The sequence below is a fragment of the Fukomys damarensis genome, unplaced genomic scaffold (assembly GCF_012274545.1).
Source record: "Fukomys damarensis isolate Sample0158 unplaced genomic scaffold, DMR_v1.0_HiC HiC_scaffold_34, whole genome shotgun sequence".
Taxonomy (NCBI): domain Eukaryota; kingdom Metazoa; phylum Chordata; class Mammalia; order Rodentia; family Bathyergidae; genus Fukomys; species Fukomys damarensis.
Window position 1 is genome coordinate 7523087 of NW_022900946.1, and position 23678 is coordinate 7546764.

The 23678-nt window shown below is 50.2% G+C and overlaps 1 protein-coding gene across 5 annotated transcripts in view; it reads left to right on the forward strand.

Annotated features, from left to right (window-relative positions):
- Abcc1 (ATP binding cassette subfamily C member 1) overlaps window positions 1-23678 on the forward strand; it is a 134944-nt gene that overhangs the window by 33948 nt on the left and 77318 nt on the right. For 4 of the 5 annotated variants that reach the window (XM_033758457.1, XM_010610766.3, XM_033758458.1 and 1 more), the window contains exons 3-7: window positions 1365-1490; window positions 5486-5623; window positions 7614-7739; window positions 19523-19584; window positions 22432-22563. In XM_033758457.1, the coding sequence (XP_033614348.1) occupies window positions 1365-1490; window positions 5486-5623; window positions 7614-7739; window positions 19523-19584; window positions 22432-22563 (584 nt within the window). Of the gene's footprint in view, window positions 1-1364; window positions 1491-5485; window positions 5624-7613; window positions 7740-19522; window positions 19585-22431; window positions 22564-23678 lie in introns of those variants that run through there. The other variant, XM_033758460.1, reaches the window with a different exon arrangement.

Genomic DNA, 23678 nt, shown 5'->3' on the forward strand with positions numbered 1-23678 from the left:
CTACTGACTGACTCCCTGTATCAGTGGTGGTGAACCTGTGGCACGCGTGCCACAGTAGACTATTTGTATCATTGGAAGCTCTAAAAGGTTCGCCATCGCTGGCCTGTACCCATTGCTCACGTTCCCCAGTTTTGCGGCGTGTGGCCAACAGCACATCGTAGTGGGGACACGTGGCGGACTAAGCCATTGGCTTCATGGTTGGAAAGATGAAAGAGACCAGGGTCCTACAGTCCCTTTGGAGGGACACCTGCAGCAACCTGAAACCTAGCCCTGTACCCCACCTCCCAGCCCATAGTGTGTTTGTCACCAAGAGGGAAGCTTAATGCAACCTGCGGTCCCTGGGTGGCAACAGCATGTCCTTGTGGGCTCATCCCTTAAATAAATGTGGGCTCTGGGGCAGCTGCATTGATGGGGTAGGGGCAGCGGGCAGATGGGAAGTCTGCATCTTCCTCTTAATTTCTCTGTGAACCCCAGACTGCTTTTTAAAAAGTCTTTTAAAAATGTCATCTATTTCCCTATCCTTTACTTAGATGTGATGTCTTCTTTCAGACCTCTAGGAGTACTTAATGTGTTTCTTGGGAAACTTTATCATCTAAAAAATATAAATCAGGGCCAGGGATTTGGTTCAGTGGCTCCGCCGCCTGCCTCATTAAGTGCAAGGTCCTGAGTTCGAGCCCCAGTACCAAACAAACAATATATACATAAATCAGATCTTCTTCTTTTCCTTGCTCAAAAACCTTTCCTTAGCTTCCCATACCAGGAATGTAATCTGGAGCTCTTCCTACTGGCCCTGCACATCTGGCTCTGACTCGGGTTCCTATTCAGCCACCTCCTACCATGCCCATTGCTCATTCTGCAGCTGTAGCAAACCCTTGGGGCACATTCCTACCACAGGGCTTTTGCACTTCCTGCACACTTTGCTCGGGTTATTTTCCCCCAAAATAATCATTTCCTTCAATTCTTTTGATGTTACCTGATCAGAGAGGCCTCTCCCAACCACTCTGTCGATTAACTGATTTCATATTTTCTGCGTAACACTGCTCTGGCATGATAGTATACATTTTTCAGTTTGTTTCTTTGCAGTTGCCTTCCATTAGACTATCAGCTCCATGAAGGCAGGAACTTTGTTTTGTTCTCCATTGTTTCCCCAAGCACATGACAGCCACAGGCCCACCTCTTACGTGGTTGACGTGGGGAGCAACATTAGCCAGACTTGGTAGAGGAGTCTCAGCTCGACTCATCCGTATTCCTAGAGCTGGGGTTTCTCAGAGACCACGAGCGATCGCTGGGGGCTGAGGCGTGGTGGGGTACGGGGCATAGCACAGTGCTGTGCACCATGAGATGCGTATGCTCTTCTCTTGCAGGCCTTGGGATTCTTGCTATGGGTTGTCTGCTGGGCAGACCTCTTCTACTCTTTCTGGGAAAGAAGTCAGGGCAAGCCGGTGCCCCCAGTGTTGTTGGTCAGCCCCACCCTCTTGGGCATCACCATGGTAAGTAGGTGGCTGCAGACCCTTGGCCATCTGCCATGCCTTGTTGGGACCAAAAGTAGTAGCTAGTGGGGAGGGAGGAGGAAGTAAAAAGAGTTGGTGTGTTATGTACATGTACCAAGTCCCCACATTATGTACTGCAAACGTACTAGTAAAAATAAAAATGTAAATTTAAAAAAGTAGTAGCAGGAAATGGGACATGAGGGCAACCCAAGGTGAAAAATCCAGAGTCCAGCTCCTCTCGAACAGTACTGAGATCTGACTGTGCTGGACACACAGTCGTTTAAGGGAGGGATCAGCTAGAATGGAGATGCAGCTGGAGCCTGGAGACAGGGCGCTGCTGCTGGTTTGCTGCAGTCCCCACCCTCCCCTGCCTCCTGCCCCTGCGGCTGAGTGACAGATGCCTTCTTCCATTGTGTTTGCTGCCCTGGGACCTCAGGCCCTGCCCTGTGCTGTTTCTTGGCTGCAGTGTAGCAGGTGGGGTACCAAGCTGCCCAGGAAGCCACCTCGTTAATTACGGCCAAAGTTGTTGAGGGCTTACTGTGCCTGCCAGGTTTTCTGATGTTTCACTTGTTTTGAAATTCATCTGATTCTCGGAATAAACCAGTGGCATAGGTACTCACTTGTCCCCTTCTACAGGGGAGGAAATGCAGGTACAGAAAGGTTAATGCATTGCTTTAGGTCACACAGCTGATACACAGTGGAGCAAGTGTAGTGCCCAGTCATCCACCTTTTAGTCACTGCATTTGCAGCAGCTGTGACCACAGAGTGACTTGCTCGGAAGTAAGCACTGTTTCCATGTGTACGCATGCCCGGGGACCCTGGGGAGCCCAGAGGCAGGGCCTTTGAGCACTGGAGGAGGAGCACGCTGGAAGCAGGCTGTTCTGAGCAGGGAAAGGCAGTGTGGGCAGGAGGGTGAGCTGTCCTGTGAAGCAGGAGCAGAGTGGAAGTTGGGGAGGAGGTGACAGCAGAGGTGAGGGAAGGTGAGGTAGAGCTGAACCGGGAAGACCACGTGTCCCAGTGTCCTTCTCTCTGAGCCAGGCCCTGCCCTCATCCCATACGTACTAGCTCATTTGTGTGTATTTAATTATTTCCTGTACATTACAGATAAGCAGACAGAGGCACAGGGAAGCAGAGGAACTGGACCAAAGTCACACAGCCAGAAAGTGGTGGAGCCAGATTCCAGTCATGGCTAAGGCATCTGTTCCGCCATTCTGTCCTTGTGGGTTTCCTGCTGGGCTTTGCTTCCCTTTGGGACCGCATAGCCTTGGCAGGCACTAGTAATCCGATGGGGGGCCGTCCCACCTGTCCTACTGTGTTGGCCACCTGACACCCACAGCGTAAAGGAGGAGAGATTTATTTATGGTTTCGGAGGATTCGATCCATGCTCATCTGGCTCCAACGCGAAAACATCATGGTGTAAGGGCCTGAGGGAGCAGAGCTGCCTGGTGCATGGTGGCCAGAAGAGGAGCAGGGGGACTGTGAGAGAGAGAGAAAGGGGCAAGAGACAGTCCCAAGACCACGCCTCCATGACCCTCCCGGACAAGTCCACGTTAGTAACCCCTAGACGGATCCCAAGCCAATCAAGTTCACAGCCCAGCTTAACTGTCACAGTATTTCCCAGAAGTTGGCGATAAAGTGTGTAGCTGGGGAAACGAACGTGGAACGAACAGTTCCCCCACGAAGGCACAAAATGTGTACATGTGTGTAGAGGGCCATGAGATAAAGCCAGGGGACTTGACTTGGTCTTGAGGGTAGGCAAACGTTTCTCGGGAGGATATTGGAGCTGAGTCTCAAAGGATAAGCAGGGAGAAGGAACTGAGAGCTGAGGACAGCGCGCAGAGCCTCCCTGGGACACGGGGCCGGTGGGGGGCGGTCTGAGTCGGCCTGTGCGGCTGCAGCAGAGATGCAGAGGATTTCCAAAGCTGGGCCCTAAACCATTTTTGTGCCGTCTGGACCCTTTTCAGCCTTTGCCAGCCTGGTCTCAGTCCTTAGAGCAATGTTCTTGCAAACATACGACACATAATCTAATAAGGGAAACCAGTCCCATTGACACACATGAAGATGGTGTGGCACACGTGTATGTTTCTACTCAAGGTTTAATTTCCATTTGGTGAAATTCACCTTTTCTTCTGTACAGTTGTGTGAGTTCTGAGAATCCTGTATTGCTGTGTGCCTTCCTCCTGCACCATCAGCCTAAAGAGCTGCCCCTCGCCCCAGAGTTCCCTCCTGCTGCAGTGTGGCAGCCATTGCCCGCCCTCCCTGCCTCCTACCCTGTCACTGCTTAGGATGGGTGTTTCCTGTCCTGCTGCTCTGCACCTCCAGAGCGTCAGAGGACTGAGACTCTCAGCTGGAGCAGCTCTGAGGTCTCCTCAAAAGGTCTTTCTTAGCCTGGGCCTTGACCCACACCTGAGATCCCAGCACCAGGAGCATCACAAGTTTGAGCCCAGCTTGGGCAACTCAGTAAGATGCTGAGCATTTAGTTGTAATGCACTCCATCCATCATTTATTCCTCAGTTGCAGGACATTTGGGCTAGGAAATGAATTAGAGTTAAACACAGTTAATCAACATACCTAAAAAGCAAATCTGATAAAAAAGGTACACACGTCTCTGCCCAGTTTTAGCTGCAGGTGGGATGACGCCTTAATTTCCAAGTAGCAGTGCCTGTAAATGACAGGGGAGGCACCCTTGGCTGCTCCTGTGGAATGCGGTGATACCTGATTTGGGCTGGTGACAAGGCTGGCTGTGCTACGTCCTTGTGTGGTGCCCACCTCTGCCTTGGTGATGCTGATCAGCAGACGGGAAGATGTCACTCTTTCTGTCCAAGGTCATGGAGTCCTGGCTTCTGGTCACAGCCCACCCTTGCACCCCAGGTTAAACCACTGGTCCTAAAGGGAAGGGCTTGGAGCAAGGTTGCGGCATCCTGATTTACATATGTAAGAACTGTGACCTCCGAAGGGAGCATGGGTGGTCAGGACAGCAGTGGAAGCTGACGGTGTCCTTGGCCGGAGGGGGGATGACATTGGTGAATCAGGGAAGATGAACAGGGAGGACAGAAAGACACATGTGCTTCCGGGCCAAGCATTTGTGGAGGGGGAGGGACCAAGGGTGTCCCATCACTCCTGAGTCTGGCTCGTGACTTAGGGTTGGGACTTTGCCTCTTAAAGGCAGCTGTGCCCCTCTGGAGAGTGGCCATGGTGTCAGCTTTTTCCAAGAGAAGTGTTTATTTTGCCTCCCTGTTTGTGATGTCATGCATGAAATAGAAGTAATTGTCCCTAGAAATGAAATAAAATCCTCTGCGAATTCTGTCCAACACCATCTTATGAACAGACTTGCTTGAAGATGAGCTATATGACTATAGGTGGGAGGTGTCCTCTATCTGGGCCTTAGTTCCCGTGTCTGGCAGGTGGGGCTGTCCGTGGCAGAGCACCTGAAGTGCCTTGTACAGGGCCAGTGTGGTGGGTACCCAGTAACTGCAGGGGCTAGGACTTCAACCCCAGTCTTCATGCCTCTGAATCAAGGGTTGGTTGACGATGGCCCAGATCTGGCCCACTGCTTGTTTTGTAAATAAAGTTTTATTGACATAGGCAGTCAGTTCCATTCATTTACATATCATCCACAGCTGTTTTCATTATACAGCAGCAGAGCTGAGTAGTTGTGAAGGAAACTGTAGTCCATGAAGCCTAACTCTGTATTATGTGGTCCAATAAAAAGTCTGCTGATCTCAGTCCTAAACTGAGCTTCCTCTCAGGTCCCTGTGAAGGTCTCATTAAATCCCCACAACTCTCCAGGCACGGCTCCTGTCTCCATTTTGCAGATGAGGCTTTGAGGGCTCTGAGAGATTCTGTGACTTGCTCTGCCGCACCTGTGTGGTAGTTCTTGTGCTCTAGGTGGATGACAGTTCCCACACCTGGGTGACACCTGCTGTGTGCTGGGATTACGGGGACCTCGGTCCACCTTCTCTGAGTAGCTCACGTTACATGCTTTTCTCTTCCAGCTGCTTGCCACCTTTTTAATTCAGCTGGAGAGGAGGAAGGGTGTTCAGTCCTCGGGGATCATGCTCACTTTCTGGCTTGTAGCCCTACTGTGTGCCCTTGTCATTTTCAGATCCAGAGTCATGACTGCCTTAAAAGAGGTAAGTGGTAGCCTCCTCTGGCATCCTCCAGGGCCCCGTAGAAGAGCTGCTTGTTCCTTCTTGTGTGTGTAGAAGTTAAGGGGGCTGTGGTACCACCTCTTCTTCCTACTCCCTCACATCCTCACTGTCGGCTGTGGCCTGTGTTCTAGAACCATTTTTTCATCTCCTCTTGACTGTATAACCCTGAGGGGCCAATGTGGGTCCTCCAAGAGCTGGGGCAAATACAGTGTCATACTGTGAACCTTTGTGCACAGTACCTCAATGGAAGTCTGCTGCATGTGTCTGTGGTCTGCAATGGCATTAAGCTGGGAGTGGCATTTGCAGAGCGCTATTTCCCCAGGGGCCCTAGGCTTGTCCCCGTGTTACCTCTGTGCCATCAGCCGCTCCTCTGGCTAGAGAAGTTGTTTGCGTTGGCTGCTGCAAGCCGCTCCAGGAATTTTGAGGAGTATACACTTTTTGACTCTACCCTGCCATGCCCAGCTACCTCGGAGCTGGTCAGGGACTGGCTTGAGGCAAACAAAGGAAAAGAAAGGAATACTTAGAATGGGAGCTTAGAATGCTCTCTTCGATCATGATGGCCGCTGACATTCATCTAGTTCCTGCTTTCTCATTGCCACTGGGGACTGAGTTTTTTGTGACTAATCTTATGATTTCTCACAATGACTGACAGGGCTTCTCAGCCTCAGCCCCGGTTCCACTTTGGGCTAGAGGTGACTTTGTTACAGGTTGCTGTCCTGGGCCTTGTGGGAAGTTTAGAGGCCTCCTTGGCCTCCCTGCCTCGGATACCAGTAGTGTCCCCCCGCCCCAGTCGTAACAAATGCGTCCCTAGACGCCAGGAGGTGTTTTCCCTGGGAGACAACCTCAGCCTTAGTTGAGGACCACTGGCCTGTTTGTACACAGGGAGACTGAGGCTCTGAGGGGATGAGTGGACAGGGTCCGGTGGCCTCCGCGAGTAGAGCCAGGCCTTGGACCTCGCTCAGTTTCCCTCCCACACCTGGGCTCCTCCCGCTGTGCTGGACCGTCCCAGGCAGTAGTGAGCAGTGTGGCTGCGGGACACAAAGCCGCCTTCCACAGAGCAGCCAGAAGCCCGTGACTAGTCCTGCAGCGGAGAAGTGAGCTACCTGCAGCCTGCTGTCCTGGCTGGTCTTTGTCAGTTTTCTGTTGTGTAATTGAATACTTCAGACTGGGTAATTTATAAAGAATAAAAATGGGCTGGGGATTTAGCTCAGTGGTTCTGCCGCCTGCCTGACAAGCTCAAGGTCCAAAGTTCGATCCCCAGTGCCAAAAAGAATAAAAGTGAGAAGGAATAAAAATGTACTCAGTTTAAGGTCCCGGAGCCGGAGCTCCAAGCTCGAGGTGCTCCATCTGGTGATTGTCTGGTGAGGACTGCAGAGCCTAGGGCAGTTTAGGGCATCACTGGGCGAGATAGCAAACACATTAACTTGGGTCTCTTATCCTCTTTTTTTTTTAAATGGTACTGGGATTGGGCTTTCACACTGAAGTACATCTCCAGCCATTTAAAAAATCTTTTATTTTATTTTATGTATTTTTTTTTTTTGAGACAGGGTCTCACTATATAGTTGAGACTGACCTGGAACTCACTATGTAGCCCAGGCTGGTCTTGAACTCACAGTGATCCTCCTGCCTCAGCCTCCCGAGTGCTGGGATTACAGTCATGCGCCATCATGCCCGGCTTAAAAAATCTTTTATTCTGAGGCAGAATCTCATTAAGTTGTCCAGGCTGGGCTCAAACTTGAGATCCTACTGCCTCGGCCTTCCAGAGTGCTGGGTTTCTAGGCATGTGCCACAGTGTGTGACTTGTGTTTCTCTTATAAGGCTGCTAATGCCATCATGGGGGTCCCTGACTTCAAATACCATTTCCGTGTGACTTTGGGGATTCAGCCTTCATAGTAAGTTTTAGAGGGGCCAAACACATTGGCATGGCAGCTGCTTCTAGAAAATGATCTTTTCTTCCTTCTCTCCCATTCAGAGCGCCAAAGTCAGCCTGTTCCGTGATACCACTTTCTACGTGTACTTTTTCCTCGTGCTGATTCAGCTTGTGTTGGCCTGTTTCTCCGACCGCTTGCCTTTGTTCTCCGAAAGCATCAACGACCCCGTAAGTGTGACCGATGTGTGTGCCTGTGTGCAAGAGAGAAATAAAGAATGCCAGCCAACACGCGCTGGGTGCTGATTCCCAGCCTGTGTCACCACTTCAAAGGCTGGAGACGAGTAATATCACCTCATGCTCTTCATATGTGCGAACACCGAGACTTAGACGTGGCTAGGAAGGCTTAAGGACGGAGTCTGCCTGGTAGCTGTAGGTGGTTGTGTCTTAGTAGTGGTTTTAGAAGATGCGAGCAATTACTTAAAAACCAGTAGCTTTCATGTAAATTTGGTCTGCCTAGGTTTCTTAAAAAACAAGAAGTTCTGGCAGCTCTGGGCTAGAATCCCACAGGCAGCAGTTGGCAGGACCTGCAGTGTAGCTGGAGTTTCTTGTGCTCCCTTGGGTCCTGCACCACCTGGTGCCCTCATTTATGGCCCCCATGGGCCCCCAAGGGATTCATGTGGGACACCTTTGTCTCCGCTCTCATTTTCAGTGATGATAGCTATGACAGCTGTAGCAAGGAGGTGGTCTCTCATCCTGCTGGTAGAATACAAGGCGCATGATCCTTTATCTCCCTGGAGTCCCTCTTCCTGCTGCTCTCTGTTCCTCCCTCCCTCCTCACCCCTCCTTTGTTCTATTTTCCTTCCTCCCTTTCTCTTCTCTCTTTTTTCCTTCCCTCCCTCCCTCCTTCCTGTCTGGATCTGGGCATTGGGTTTAGCAGTGAATAAAGCATAGTTCTTGTCCGCTTGAGGCTGATGTTTTAGGGGTAAGGGACAAACATTAACCCAGGACCCCAATGTAAGTCAGACGGTGGTGGTAAACACAAGACAGAAGAAAGCTGGGGAGGCTGTGCAGGATGCTAGCCAGGGTTTTGTGCAGTGTCTCGTTAGAGCCATCAAGCAAGGCCTTCCCAGGAACACACATGTGGACAGAAGTCTGGAGGGAGAGGAGCCAGGCAGACACCAAGAGGAGAGGGCTCTAGGCAGAGAAGCAGAGGCACCTTGGGTGGAGCTGTCAGAGCGAGTGTGCAGGGAACTGCAGCAGCCAGGGTCAGGAGAGGTCCTCACAGTGAGCTGGCCCTTTGGACGTTAAGGGAGCGAGGCAGGAAGCCTTTGGGGTGCATGGGCTGTTTGCTCCTGGTCAGTCAGCCAAGAGTGGGCGGACCGCAGTGGGAGCAGTTTTTAGCTGCAAATTCTGTTGGGTTTGGCCTGGACCACTGCAAAGGGCCAAGGGGTGTGCTGTGGGTGAGGAAAGGCTTGGGGGCCCCCGGCATGGAGGAGGTTGACACAGCCAAGAGGTCAGAAACTTGTGTCCCTGTGTGTTCTAGGAGGCCCAGTTCCTGAACATTCTGCTCAGGGAGGAACAAAAGTGGAGTCTTAGCCAAGTGTGTGTATGTTCATGAGTTCACGTATCTGTGTGTGCTCCTGCATATTTGTGTGTGTTTACATGTGCATGTGCGTGTATTTACATGTGTGTCCGTGTTCGCACAAATGTGTGCATCTGTTCCTGACCACTGCTGTTGGTGAGTGCGTGGTCACCTGTGTCTGTGCATATGAATAAAGTTCCAAGACGCAGTGAGTGAGCCTGGGGTCCCCCGGTGGACTCTCATTCTGTGCCTAGCATTGAATAACACTGTATTGCTTGTCTGTTTGTCGGTGGGAGGAAGCCAAGCGTTTGCTGCAGGAAGCAGTTACTCGGTGTTGGGCTGTTCTGCAGAGCGGGGATCGCATCGCACAAGTCACGCCCACCTGACTGGTTGCAGCCCCTGGGTTGCTCTGGGGGTAAACCAAGTCCAAGTGGAGCTGACAGGTCAGCGTGGGGATTACCTGGCCCTTCACACTTCCTGGAAGCTTTATAGGGAGGAGTTTTCTTCTCTCTTTGGGGGAATGGATATAAAAATCCATTCTGTAGTCAGGCCTGGTAGCATAGACAATGGTCCCTGCACTCTGGGAAGCCGAGGCAGGAGGATCACAAGTTTGAGCCTTACATGGGCAACTTAGTGACTTGTGAGGCCCTGTCTCAAAAAATAAAAAATGGGTTAGGGATGTAGCTCAGTGTAAAGGTCCAGGGTTCAATCCCCTATACTTCCCTTTGCCCCATTTCCCTCTGCTTCTTCCCTGGGAATTCATCTGTTAGGAGAGTCCGGGTCCTCTGTTCCTGCTTTCTGTGTTCCCCAGAGGCTGGGCCGTGGAGATGCCCCCCGCACCGTCTTCTCATCATTGTGTCTCCACTTCTGTATTGCTCCCCTCTTCCCCTCCCCATGTCAGTCCTGATCTTCCAAGGAGCCAGAAAGCACTGGGACTGAGTTGTCAAAGACTGTATCTCCTGCAAAGCCTGCAGTATTTCCACTCTGGCTTTCTGCAGGATGAGACTGTTTGTTCCTGGTCTGTCCCATTGCTTGAGCTCGGTGGACTTTTACCTTCCACTTTTGTCTGCCGTCCTTCTCCAGGGTCTGTTTCTGCTGTGACAGGTGAGGACAGGGAGTCCCTGCTGTATACCAGGCCCCATGCTGAGCCCTTCATACTGGTGTTTCATTTAAGCCTCATGCCAGCTCCAGTGATCTTGATACTGGTTTTTCCATTTTACCAGCAAAGAAACTGAGTCTGAGGGAACAAAATGCCTCGCCCAGTGTCAGTGGCAGAGTAGGAGTTCAAGCTCATGCTTGGACATTCTGCAGAATCCTACCTCTGCTTGAGGGCAGGGTCTTGGCTAGTTAACAGCTCTGTGTAGGGCTGTGAACTCCAGGAGGCAGAACCCACCCTGGGTCTTATGGCCTAGGACAGGGACCTGTGCACATGAGGCCCTTATGCGAATTTGTTGCTGCTGTGTGGTGGGGCAGAGTTCAGTGTAGATGTCTCGCTGAAGTGGAAGGTCTACTTGGGACCTCCCAGGATGTCAGACACGATTCCCCTCTGCCTCTGCCCTCTCCTCATGTTAGCAGGTGGAAGAGACAGGACCAGCGTTGTGTAGTGACCCGTGGAAGGCCTGGTGTGGCCCTAAGACCTTGTTTTCCTCTTTAAAAATTGTTTTTGTTTATTGTGATAAAGTATATAAGGGTTGCCATTTTAAGCACTTAAAATGTACAGTTCCATTGCATTACGAGCTTTCTATTTCATTCCGAGTCCTGCTGCTCTACGTGGGGATAGTGCTCCGTAGCACTGCTCTCAGCTGGAGCGTGTGTACAATGCAGAGCTCTCAGGCTTTTTCCAGACCACAACCTGTGCTTGCATAGGGTTCCTGGGCATTCTTGTGCACAAGAAGTTCAGAAGTCTTGCTTCAGACCTCACAATAGCCTGGCAAACATTCCCACCCTTTTTAAATGTTTTATTTTGAGATAGAGTCTTGCTAAATTGCCAAATTGCCCAAGCTGGGCTCAAACTGACGGTCTTCCTGCCTTGGCCCCCCAGAGAGCTGGGATTATAGGAGTGTGCCACCATGCTGGAATTAGCGTTCCACATGGAAAGTGTGTCCCTTTTTATGACCTGTTCCCAGAGTCACAGAGTGTCACTCTTGCCATGCTCAGTTAGTTAGGCTATGCCTGAGGAGGGGACGGAACTCCCATCTCTAGATGGAGAAGGGGCCATGTCTCATAGCACGGAGGGCACACGGGGGAGAAGAGAAAATCCTGAGCCTCCCAGCTTTCTTTGGAAGATGCTGCTAGCCCTGGCCCCTGGGAAGCCTGACATCAGCTAACAGGCAGCCATTTGTAGACAGTGGTGGGTAGGATCTGATAATGTGAACACAAGCTAGGTCCGTGACTTTTTTAGTTCAGGCTGGCCTTGAACTCAGGGTGTTGCCCAGATTGGCCCTGAACTAGTGGTAATCCTGTCTCAGCCTCCTGAGTGCTGGGATTACAGGCAGTGCACCACCACTCCGGGCTGGCTGTGGTTGATTTGATGTTGGCCACACCCCTTCCCAGCTCTGGGGAGTACGCTTTTCTAATGCACCCTTTTGTCTCTGCACAGCCCCAGGGCAGAGTGACAGGAGAGCCTGGACTATCTGGGGTGCGCAGGTCCTGCTGCTGTCTCCTCTTCAAGGTGGCAGCAGTCACATGTCACTTGCCCTCAGAGTGGTCAGCCAAGCCCTGGGGCAGCCTGGGTCAGGCAGGGCCAGGGTGGGGACCAGCAGGGCTGACTCCATGCTGCCTGTGCTGAGTCACCCAGTGACCGTCCTCCCCAGCTGGCCCTGTGCCTGCTGCATGACTCAGACATCTATTCCTGCCTCTGCCTGGTTCTTGGTGGGGATCTTCCCGTCTGTCCTCTAGCCAGAGTCAGTGGGGCTTCTTCTGGGAGCCAGGACTAGCTGACCAAGCTTTGAGAGCTTTCCTGGGGCTCCTGTCCCCAGCCTCCAGTCCCTTTCCCTCCCTGGCACTGAGTCTAGGACATCGGGTGAGCAGAGGGGGTCCCCTAAGGTTAAGGAGTCTAGGCTAACCGAGGTCAGTTAGTGGGCTCCATGGGGCAGCGGCGAGAGGGAATCCAGAATCCAGCCACTGCCTGGGTGTGGACCCCCTGAATCAGAATCTCGCTTGTAACAAGATCCTAGGGTGGTTCCCGGTTGAAAACCACTGGTTTAGATGATTGTCCAAAAGCCGCTCAGCTCATTTGGAGTGGGAAGTATTTTTATTCTGCCCAAGCAATTGGGAATCTTTTTCTGCTGACGTTTTACTGTGAACATTTTCAAACCGGAAGAAAAGTTCCAAGAACTATAGAACAAGCAGCCATATATCCAGAGAGCTGTGGTTGGTTAACATTATGCCAAACCTGCTTTATCACACATCTGTCTCTTCAGCCAGCCTGCCAAGTTTTATACATGGAAATTACTTGAAACATGTTCCTATCCTTCCCCCAGACACTTCTGTGGGCAGATGATAGCTGGAGTTCAATGTTTTGTTTGCAGTTATGTCTTTTTGCCTTAGAGAAAGATACAATGAAATTCTCCATCTCAAGTTACTCATTGGATGGGTTTTGATGAGTAAATCCATGACTGTCGGGATACAGAGCATTCCTGGGACCCAGAGAGTTCCCTTGAGCCGCTCCAAGGTCAGACTTCACCACCTCCTCCACCCAGAGGCCCCGTCTTTCACTGTGGGTAAACTTCTTTCCCTTGCCCATGCTTTCATTTATTAAGTAGCTCAGGGTCGTGGCAGGGTGAGCCGGACTAGAAGTGAGCAGTGGTGGACCACTGACCTCTGGGAGAGATGGAAGGGTGAAGGGGAGCAGGCAAAAGCACTAACATTTGCTGGGTAGGCAGCAAGGCTGAGGAAGGGCATGCTGGGCCTTGGGGGCCTGCGGAGTGGTCCCCAACTCAGCTTGGAAACCCCGAAGTCAGCATCCCAGCGGGGGATGAGGAGGGAGGGAGAAGAAGTGGCTGAGAGCAAGGAGGGAGAGACCTCTGCTCTTCAAGGAAGGAAAGAGGTAGGTGGTAGGCCAGGCAGAGGTGCTCCTGGTACAGGAAGCAGCATGTGCACAGGTCCATCTGTGTGATGGAGCTTGTGTGTGTCTGGGGGATTCATGGAATTCTGCTCAGCTCCTTGGAGGGGCGGGGAGTTAAGGAAATGACAGGAAGCAGAGAATGAGGGCTGAAGAATAGTATGTGGGCCATGATGGGAACTTGGAAAAAAAATTTTTTTGCTTTGTTTTTTGAGACAGGGTCTCACTATATAGTTGAGACTGATCTGGAACTCACTGTGTAGCCCATGCTGGTTTTGAACCCACAGCAATCCCCCTGCCTCAGCCTCCGGAGTGCTAGGATTACAGGTGTGCACCACCACACCTGGCCTTAGGGGATTTTAACTCTACCTCCATGGGAGCCTGTGAAGGATTCTGTAGAGTGGAGTAGCACCCTCAGCGTGGACGTGTTTATGAAGGACCCCTCGAGCTGAAAGGCGGGGGTTGCACTGAACATGGGGATAGTGGTGACACGAAGCCAGGGCCAAGCTGGGCTAGAGATGAACAGACCGTGACCCCGGAGATTCAGCCAGAACATTGAGTCCATGCACATAACAGGGCCGAAAACCAGGAGAAGAAAACGGGCAAGTTCCTGGGAAAGGTCCTGGAGAAGGGTTCAGGTGTGTTCTGCCCTAGAGGAAGTAGAGGCCGGGCAGGGAGGTGATTTGCACAGCTGGTGAACAGCGGGCAGAAAAAGCACCCATGTTTACATTGTACTGGGAGGACTCTCGTGGGACCTTTAGGTTGTTGCAGCCAGTGGCTCAGTGCACTAATTTATTTGTTAATTTATTTAGTCCTTGTAGTAACCCAGTGAGGCAGGATGAGCAGATGAAGACACAGGGTCATTGTGGTGAAGCGGCTGGAGCCCTCCCTCTGGGTTCTCCCTGTTGGCCCGTATTACATCCTGTGTTAAGTGCACTTTGCTGGATCACAAGGTTCACAGTATCATAGGTTTGGGTGGGGCTAGAACATTCGTGTTTCTAACCAGTTCCCAGGCACTGATGAGGGTGGATCCGTGGGTGAGAATCAGTGCCCCGTGCACTGCAGAAAACCATCGAGAACTAAAAGCAGAAGCAAAACTGGAATTGTATGTAGTGACCCAGAGAATTTCTGACAAACCAGAGGCTGAAAGACCCAGATCAGATCCCCTGAGTGTGGTCATTCCTGATGGCTTCTAAAAGAAATGATGTCTGGAGCTCTTTGACCAAATTCGTTTAATCTGTAGTTTCTGGCCAGATCACCTGGTGCCAAACACAAATGCAGAAGTGGGTGCTCAGGAGCGAATGTCTCTGAGCTGCTTAAATCAGATGTGCCCTTCCTTTGCCCTCAGCCAGGATTTGTTGGCATTTTCATTTTGTTTCTCTCCCCGCCACCTCCCCTTCTTGCTGGGAATTGAACCCAGAACCTCTGTACCAAGTTGCATCTCCAGACCCCTCCCCCTTTTTCTTGGTACTGAGAATTGAACTCAGGACCTTGTGCTTGCCAGGCAGGTGCGGTGCCACTTAGCAAAATCCCCTCCCCCTATTAAAAATGTTTTGAGTAGGGCCTTGCCATGTAGTTCAGGCTATCTTTGAATTCATGGTGATCCTCCTGCCTCAGCCTCTGGAGTACTGGGATTACTGGTGTGAGCCACCACACCTGGATCTCTCCGGCCCTTTTAATATTTGAGATTGGGTCTTGCTAAATTGCGTGGGCTGGGCTGGAACTTATGATCCTCCTTCCTCAGCCTACCATAGTGTTGGGCTCACAGGTGTGTGCCACAACACCTGGAGTTTGTGAACAAGGTACCAGTTTATAAGCCTTCCTCATTCCACGGGGGGAGGATTGCTTATTTCATCCCTGGTGCCTGAAAACCCCCAGCTAGCCATGCTGCCTCTTGCACTTAATTCCTCCAGGAAGCAGACCTTAGATTCTAAAGAGCGAGATGTTGCCAGAATCCTTATCAACCAGCCTGGTTTTTACCCTCCTATTTACTATTTATCTTCAGCTACTTTATAACAGGTCTTTGTTATCACATAAGGCTTTCTGTATCCCATACAGGCTTTGCCTGCTCAGATTTCCTTCAGTGCTGGTGAAGGCAGTTCTGGGTTGGTCCCTGTATCTAACTTCAGATGATCTGAAAATCTGTGTTTGGATCTGGAGGAGGAAGGCCTGGGAGAAGATGAGATGTAGTTCTTTGTGGGTGCAGATTAGAGACTGGGAGATGTTCCGTTGCTAATGTGACCTTACTGTGTTTGCAGAGTGAGTCTTTTCCCAGTGGCTGGGGCTTCAATTTGACTAGTCTGGGTGGGACTGGTGCTGTAGGAGCAGGCTGCGTTTCAGCACCCATGAGTGGCCTGTCTTCCTTGTTCATGCCAAGGCCAAAGGCAGGCTGGATTTGGAGGCAAAGACTCATTTGGGGCCTGGTTCTGCTCCTTGGTAATCACCATGTTGTAGAGTGCGGTGAAGTTTGATACAAGCAGGAAGCAGCCAGCTTTTTCTGTAAAGGGCCACCTAATAAATATTTCAGGCTTTGTAGCCCATGTGATCTCTGATGCAATACTTAGCTCTTCCTTTGTAGTTCAAGAGCAGCTGCAGTGTGCAAATGAATGGAAGCTGTGCTTCAATAAAACTTTATTTCCAAACAGCCAGCTGGTGGCCCACTGTTCCCCTCCCTCACCCCCATATAGAAAGCATCTGGTATGGGAGTTAACTTCTCATGGGTCTGCAAGAAATGGAAGCCATTGGATTTCTTTTTCTTTTTGCTTTATTGATATGTTGACAGATAAAAATTGCAGATATTTAAGATACACAGCTTGCTATTTTGATAGACATGGAAGGCATTGTTACTGTTTTTACTATTATACTGATACCACTTATTGTGCTGTACTCTGAACTAGGTACTATTGTAAGTACTTGGCCACTTAGTACTTTATTATATGCCACTAAGCAAATTGCCCAAGGTCCCACAGCTGAGACACCGCTGCTTCACACATAACTCACCCCTGCCCTTGTTTCCCTTCCCCACCTTCTTTTTTCCCTCTGGCTGTTCTCGCCTTTTATATAGTTCTCTATTTACTGGGAGTCCGGGTCTGCTTTGTGTGGTCGTGTGTCCCTCAGGGCAGGAAGCGAGGTGGGGACAGGGACCTCAGGTCTGGTTCACAGCCTTGTGCTTAGCGCTTGGCCCTCGTCCTGGCCTATAAGCAGGTCTTCCCTAAATATTTGCCTAAGAAGTGAGTGTGTCGTTGCCAGCTGTTCCCCACCCTCTCATCTCTTCCCTGCCAGAAAGCACTGTGACCTTTCACAGTGGGTAGGACTTGGGCTGTGGTCACAGTGCATTTGTGATTCCCTGGTAACCGCTGACTGTGGTGTGGGCAGGCCTACCGCTCTTCTGAAAGAATAACCAGGCTGTAATGAAATATTTTCTGCCTGGCCTGCAATGCCAGGATCCCCACCTCCTCCTCAAATAATGTTACCACCTTGTCTGGAAGGATCCAGCTTACCACACAGCCCCCAGGGTCCTGCCTTACTTGACCTTTTGGCCAACCTGTGAGGTGCCCTCAGCTATGGGGCTCCCACTCCCATTTTCCAGGTATGAAAACCAAGGTTTGGAGGTAAAGGGACTCAGCCCAAGGTCCTTCAGCTATAAAATGTCAGAGCTAGGATCTGAACTTATTTAGCTCCACGGTCAGAGTTTACATTGCTTTTGGTTGGTCTGGAATATTGGCCTGTGGACCTACAGAATTGATTTAATTGACTAAAAATATGTTCATGCTAGAGCCCAACTCAAGAGGTCCTGAACAGACCATTACCCTGGAGATTCAGCCAGAACAGAGTCCAGAGATTGAGTCAGTCTGGGGTGGGCCCCGGGCACCTGGGTTTAGCGAAGTCCCCAGATGATTCTCTTGGGCAGTTGGGTCTGGGAAAACACCCCCCCTCATAGCACAGGCTGTGTGTTTTTTTTGTTTGGGTTTTTTGAGTCAGGGTCTCACTATGTAGTTGAGACTGACTTGGAACTCACTATATAGCCCAGGCTGGCCTCAAACTCACAGCGATCCTCCTGACTCAGCCTCCCAAGTGCTGGGATTACAGGTGTGTACCACTATGCCTGGCTCAGGCCCTGTGTTAGGATTGCTGAGGGGGGCTTTGCATTTTGCTGTTATGACAAACATATAAACTAAGTAGACTGGTATAATGAGCTGCCATGCGTTTACCCTGTACCACCTGCATACAGTATGTATCACCAGAGCGTATGCATTGCTTTGCTTTACTTTTGATCTTTTAACTTTGAGATAGTTTGGATTATAAAAGTTGCAAAAATAAGTTTCCATGTACCCTTTACTCAACTTTCTCCAAAGGTAACATCTGAAAGATGAAAATTTAAAGAAATTTAATGTTGTATATACCATTATGTGGCTTAAAATCAGTAATTGTTCAATGTCATTGAATGTCCCGAGAAGCCACTGGGGTTGCAGAATGGCTTATTACATCATTAATGTTTTTTTTAATTCCTTTTTGCTGTGAGCTGGATTTTTTTTTTCCCAGTGAAGACACGTTCCCTCCTCTTGTTCACCCTGTGGTGTGATTCATTTAGAAAAAACAGTGGGGTGATGCTTGTTTCTTTCCCTTTTTTCTGTTTCCAAGACATTGGCTTGGTTTCCTGAGCACCTTTTCAGATGACTTGGTTTTCTAAACATCTTTTAATCAGTGACACCAAGATGTTCATGTTTTTCTCCAGTGTCAGTTATGAAGTTGCATTTTTAAACATGTGGTATATTTTGTGCATTATACTTAATATTGGCTCTTTTTGGTCAGCAGTAGCCACTTTTGGTTGCTTCTGGGGCCTTTCAATGATCCTCCTCGTCCTTGGATATAACAAGATGTTCCAGGCATATCTTGTACATTTCCTGGCCAGAGACTCTGCCTACAGAGTTTAGAAGTTTGAAACAGAAACAAACTTTGATACCTGAGTTCACCCAAGCCAGCTTGCTTGAATCCCTGTGGGGTGGAAACCAGATGTGGTGCCTTAGAGCTGCACCTCCAGCTGGGGGGACCCACCTGGTTAGCATGTCTGGTCTCAGCCAGCCCACTCAGTGCCTTGTCTCTGCAAACTGCTGGGACCTGAGCTGTATGGCGCCCATGCCAGCTGAGCTGCAGAACATCAGAACAGCCTGGCTGTGTGTTGTTGAGCTAGACTTCTTTCTGTGCTTTAGAAAAGAGGCCTTTGAAAGCTAGTTTGGACCCTGTCAGTGACTCCCACTCCCCTTCAGATGAAGATCAGCATTGCTGACTGCTTTCCAGTGTAGGCTGTGCATGGCTGGAGTTGGAGACTGTTCAGGCTGCCACTTGGGGACTGGAGTCTATATGCTTCCCTCTACCACAGGGCCTTAGCACCTGAGGTGGTCTTGCTAGTAATACTGACTCGCCTCTGAGGCACCTATCATAGTCAGAGTTTTGTGTCTGTGCGTTGTTTGCTTTATCATTTGATGACTGCTGTTTTTCTCTGGAGCCTGGCAGTCTGGGGTCACACATTCTGTTTCTTGTCACTTAGCTGTGGTACCTTGGGAAAGTTATTTCCCCTCTGATCCTCTGTGTCTTTAACAGCAAAATGAAGGTGATACTAGACCTGCCTTGTAAGGTGGTCATGAAGATTAAATGAGATAATCTGTGTAAAGCTTGATCATCTGGTTTTGTTATCAGTAACTGTTGCCTCATGCTTGTGAAGGCAGAAGCCGTGTCTCTGTTCGGATGTGTGTACTTAGGGTTAGCGTTAGGGTTAGGGTATTCTGTCAGATGAGTAAATGAATGAAGTGGAGATGATCCGTTCACAGAGTTCTCTAGAGATAGAAAGGACTGCAAGACCATAGTTCTTTGTAGAGTGCCTGGCAGGCACAGGAGATGCCCGGTAAGTGTTTGCTCAGTGAATGGAATACAGCGAGGACAACAGTGACACCCTCCTCAGGGCTGTCATGGCGCCACGGGGAGAGGCAGGCAGGTCTGTAGTGCTTTGTGGAGTGCCAGACGCAGAGGGTGCTCGGCAAATACTTGCTGAATGAGTGAGTGACGCCGGACAGTGACAGCCGGCGGGCTTGCTGTGGGGATGTACGACAGGGTGGGCCACGGCACGGTCTTCCTACCTGCGCATCGTGGACGCTGGGGCACTTTTATTTATTTATTTTTATTGCTGGTAAACCAGGGGAGCCGCCTCCGGCTGTCCTCCCCTGAGGCTCGGGAGAAGAATCGGTGTGGGCAGGCATTGAGGGAGGGTCCTTTCGAAGGCGGTGGACTGCTCTTGGCCCAGCTCTGGCACAGATGAAACGCTTAACTGTGTTTCCCATCTCCTCCCCACCCTGTGCTCTTCTCTGCTAGAATCCTTGCCCGGAGTCCGGCGCCTCCTTCCTTTCCAGGATCACCTTCTGGTGGATCACAGGGTAAGGCTGGGCCCCATTCCTCAGGCAGGTGGTGGCGAATGAGTGCGTGCGTGAGTGAGTGTGGCTCCTGCTGTCTCCCCACTCACCTGCAGCGTTGTGTCCTGCGTCCTCGTGCGCTGGCCCTGTGGGCTCAGAGACACTGACTGCGTTGCATTCTTGAACCCCAGTGTGATGTCCACAAAGACACGAGCGGCTCACCTCTGTGAAAGGCTCGGCCTGGGCACTGTCCAGCTCCAGGGTCACCTGCGGATTGGATGATTTTTTACACCAAGTAAAATTCCGTTCATCCTTGGTGTTGGGGAGATTGGTTCCAGAACCCCCACAGTTACTATCATCCTCCATGCTCAAGTACCTTACATAAAACAGGAAATTGTTCTCTTATGTCCTGTGTATATCTTCCTGTGTTTGTTCATTTGTTTGTTCTCTTTCTTTTCTTTTATACCAGGGATCAAACTCAGGACCTTGTGCTTTTGAGGCAGGCGTGGTGCCACTGAGCTAAATCTCTGGCCCCCTTCCCATGTACTTTAAATCCTATCTAGATTGCTTACCCAGTACAATGTAAATACTATAGAAATAGTTTTCATACTGTATTGCTTAGGAATGCTGATAAGAGAAACAATTGTACATATTCAGTACTGACACTTTTTTTGTTTGGTACTGGGGTATCGAACTCTGGACCTTGAGCTTTCAAGGCAGGCAGTGGAATCACTGAGCTAAACCCCCAGCCCTACAGACACATTTTTAATATTTTCATGCTTCATTGAATCCGTGGGTGTGGCAGCTGTATATATGGAAGGCTGACTCTGTTGTTGGCATTGTGTCCCCCTCCCATCATAAAAACCATATATATACAGCATAGAAAATTTTCTGTGGCTAAGAAAAATATGTGTAAATCAATAGCAAGAAAATACCTACAGGCACCCACCAACACCCCCCATCAGCATTTGAATAGGCTTCTTTGTGGTCCTCCTTTGCTTTGGCACATCTTTTCCTTTTTTTAAATTAATTTTCTGTTTTGGAACCGGGGATCAAACTCGGGTCCTTGTGCTTGCAAGGCAGGCAGCAGAACCACTGAGCTAAATCCCTGGCCCTAAAATTAATTTTATTGGTACATTTTAGGTATACTATATAATGACACGCATCATTGGAGATTTGTACGTTTACATGCTATATCTTGATTCTTATTTTTTCCCCATTCCCCTGCTCTCCCTTTACCCCCTCCACCTCTCCCTATTTACAAAGGCCATGTCTTTTTTTGCCTATGTCAGAACCTTACTAGGGGTTGTTTGAATACATTTTCCCCCTAATAGGCATTATTCTTGTCATCGGAAGCTTTTTGCAAATATATTTCTTTAATATTTTTCATAGTTATTTTTTAAATTAATTTATTAAGTAAATTACTTTTTAATTCCTGGAAGCTGGGTGTGGTGGTACACGCCTATAATCTCAGCACTTGGGAGGTTGAGGCAGGAGGCTGGCCTGTGCTATAGAGGGGAGTTCAAGACCAGCTTGAACTATAAGGTGAGACTGTATCAAAAACATGACAAAGAGAACATCACTGAAAACGAAATCAGTTGGACTGAAACAGATATGGACTGAAGTTTACATCCTCTGCAACGATAACATTCTTGTCTTTTAACATTGTGTCCTGGTTATATCAGAGCACGGCCTGTTTTCAGTATTCACTAATATTTAGGGACAGAGCTGTGTAGAGTCTCCACCTGTTGTCAAGTAGTCTAGAAAAGGTCTGTGTTTGTGTTTTTGTGTGCACACAGATGAAAGTAGAAGGATACCACAAAAATGTTAAAGTTAAGTGAATTATTTCTGTAATTCATGCAGTTTTTCTGTAGGTCTGAAGTTATTTCAAAAAATAAGTAAAAAACAAACACAAAACAAGTCAAAATGTTGGGTTTACTTTTTATTCTGAATGTGTTCAAGTATGTGGATAGATTGGTACAGTTGAGCATCTCACATCTGAAATCTGAAATTCTCTGAAATCTGAAACTCTGTGCACCATGGTGATGCCTCCCAGGTGGAAATTCCTACAGCTGACCAGGTGTGCTGAGTTGCAATTAAAACTCAGGCACATTAAGGATGTTGTATGAAATTACCTCCAGGCTGCGTGGGTAAAGTATATATTAGGCATAAATGAATTTCACGTTCATCCCCGTGGTTTCTCCTTCCGTCCATGCAAATATTCTAAAGTTGGAAACAAATAGGAAATCTGTAAACTTGTGGTTCTAAGTGTTTCAGATAAAGGATGTTCAGTAAACTCATCACTCAGATTTACTGACTGCTAGTATTTTATCATGTTAGCCTTTTCTGATTTAAAATTTAAGAAGGAAGTTAGAGTTGGGAGCCGGGCATGGTGGCACACACCTGTAATCCCAGCACTCGGGAGGCTGAGGCAGGAGGATCGCTGTGAGTTCGAGACCAGCCTAGGCTACAAAGTGAGCTCCAGGTCAGTCTCAACTACATAGTGAGACTCTGTTTTAAAAGAGAAAAATTAGAGTTGGGGATGTGTCTCAGCACTGGAGTGCTCCTTGGATTTCATTCCCATCACATTAAGAACCAAAGCCCTTCCCCAAAACGAAATAAGAAACTATAAATTAGAGACTTTCTGACATTTCCCTCCCAAATAACCTGTGTGCATCTCTGTAAGGTGGAGCCATCCTGGGTCGCAGAACTAGCTGAATGCCCAGTTGCCTTCCCACTGGGGTTTTCCGGGTCACCTGGCTGCTGGGGTTGCAGGGTGGCCGCTCCTCGTTGGTGGCCCTGACCTGGGACCCGCTGTCCTCTTCCTCCCCTCATCAGCGCTCATCATCTGTGCCTCTGTCTTGGCCACAGGTTGATGATCCGAGGCTACCGGCAGCCCCTAGAGAGCGGCGACCTCTGGTCTCTGAATAAGGAGGACACGTCACAACAGGTGGTGCCCGTGTTGGTGAAGAACTGGAAGAAGGAATGTGCCAAGTCTAGAAAGTAAGTAAGATGCTCTCTAGGATGAGGCGGTCACGGTCCGCTCCAGGCCAGCATGCTGGCAGTGCCACCATCGATGAGCTCTGTGGGCTTGGGAGTGTCCTGCCCGTCCCCCCTGCTGCAGTCGCCTCTCCTGCCAAGGGGACCTGGACGTGGGCACGGCAGTCTGGGCGGAAAAGGAGATTCCATCTGCTGCGACCCTTGCGAGTGCGTGCCTGGGCTGTGCGGCTCTCCCTCCCTCCTGTTCACTTTTTATGCCTGCCTCTGGGCGTCTGGCCTCCTGAGTGCCTGCCATTTGGAGCGTTGCTGTTAAGCTTGTGGAGGTGGCCAGCAGGAGACAGGGCAGGACTTGAACCAAGAAGCTCTGCCTCTGGCCTGGGCCTTCATGGATTCGCTGTGCAGATGGGATTCGTTGCTGCTTTTGTGCCCAGCACTGAGGCTCTGGGCTGGCGCCTTGTTTGGTGCCCTTTCCAGCCTAGAAGAGAGCCAGGAGCCGAGTGTGCACTGAAGAGCCGCCTCAGAGGCCCACAGGGCGAGAGGAAAACAAGGACTCGCGACCCAGCTGTTCAGACACAGGATCAGGGATGGCTGCTCTGAGAGGACGAGTAGAGACCTGACAGAGAAGGGGGAATGTGACCCCGAGGAGCGCTTTCCAGTCCCAGGGAGCGAGCAGTACAAAGGACCCGTGTCATGCGTGGCGCGCAGGGCGACCATGAAGCTTGAGTGGAGTGGCAGGGAGGCAGGCAGAGGGATGTCCCGGGGTCTCGGGCTGGGCTGAGCCTCGTGGTTTGACTCCAGGTGCTCGGAGGAGATGGGTTTGATGCGGGCAGTGGCATGGTGCATTGTTCTGTAATGGCCGCTTAGGCTGCCCTGGACAGGTTGGGTGGTGGAGAGAGCAGACAGCCCCTGCCTGGGACGTCCCTTCTGAGTGCACTCCGAGCCCCTCCCCCTACTCGGAGGGTTTCCTGAGCGGTCAGGGAGTTCCCTGTCCCCTCGCAGCTGGGCCCCGGCCCTGGGAAACCCTGGCGTGCAGATGGATGGCTCGCGTGGATTCATCTGAGTGCAGCCCTGGGCTGGACACTTTTGTCACCGAGGAGGATGTGGCAAGAGCTGGCTCG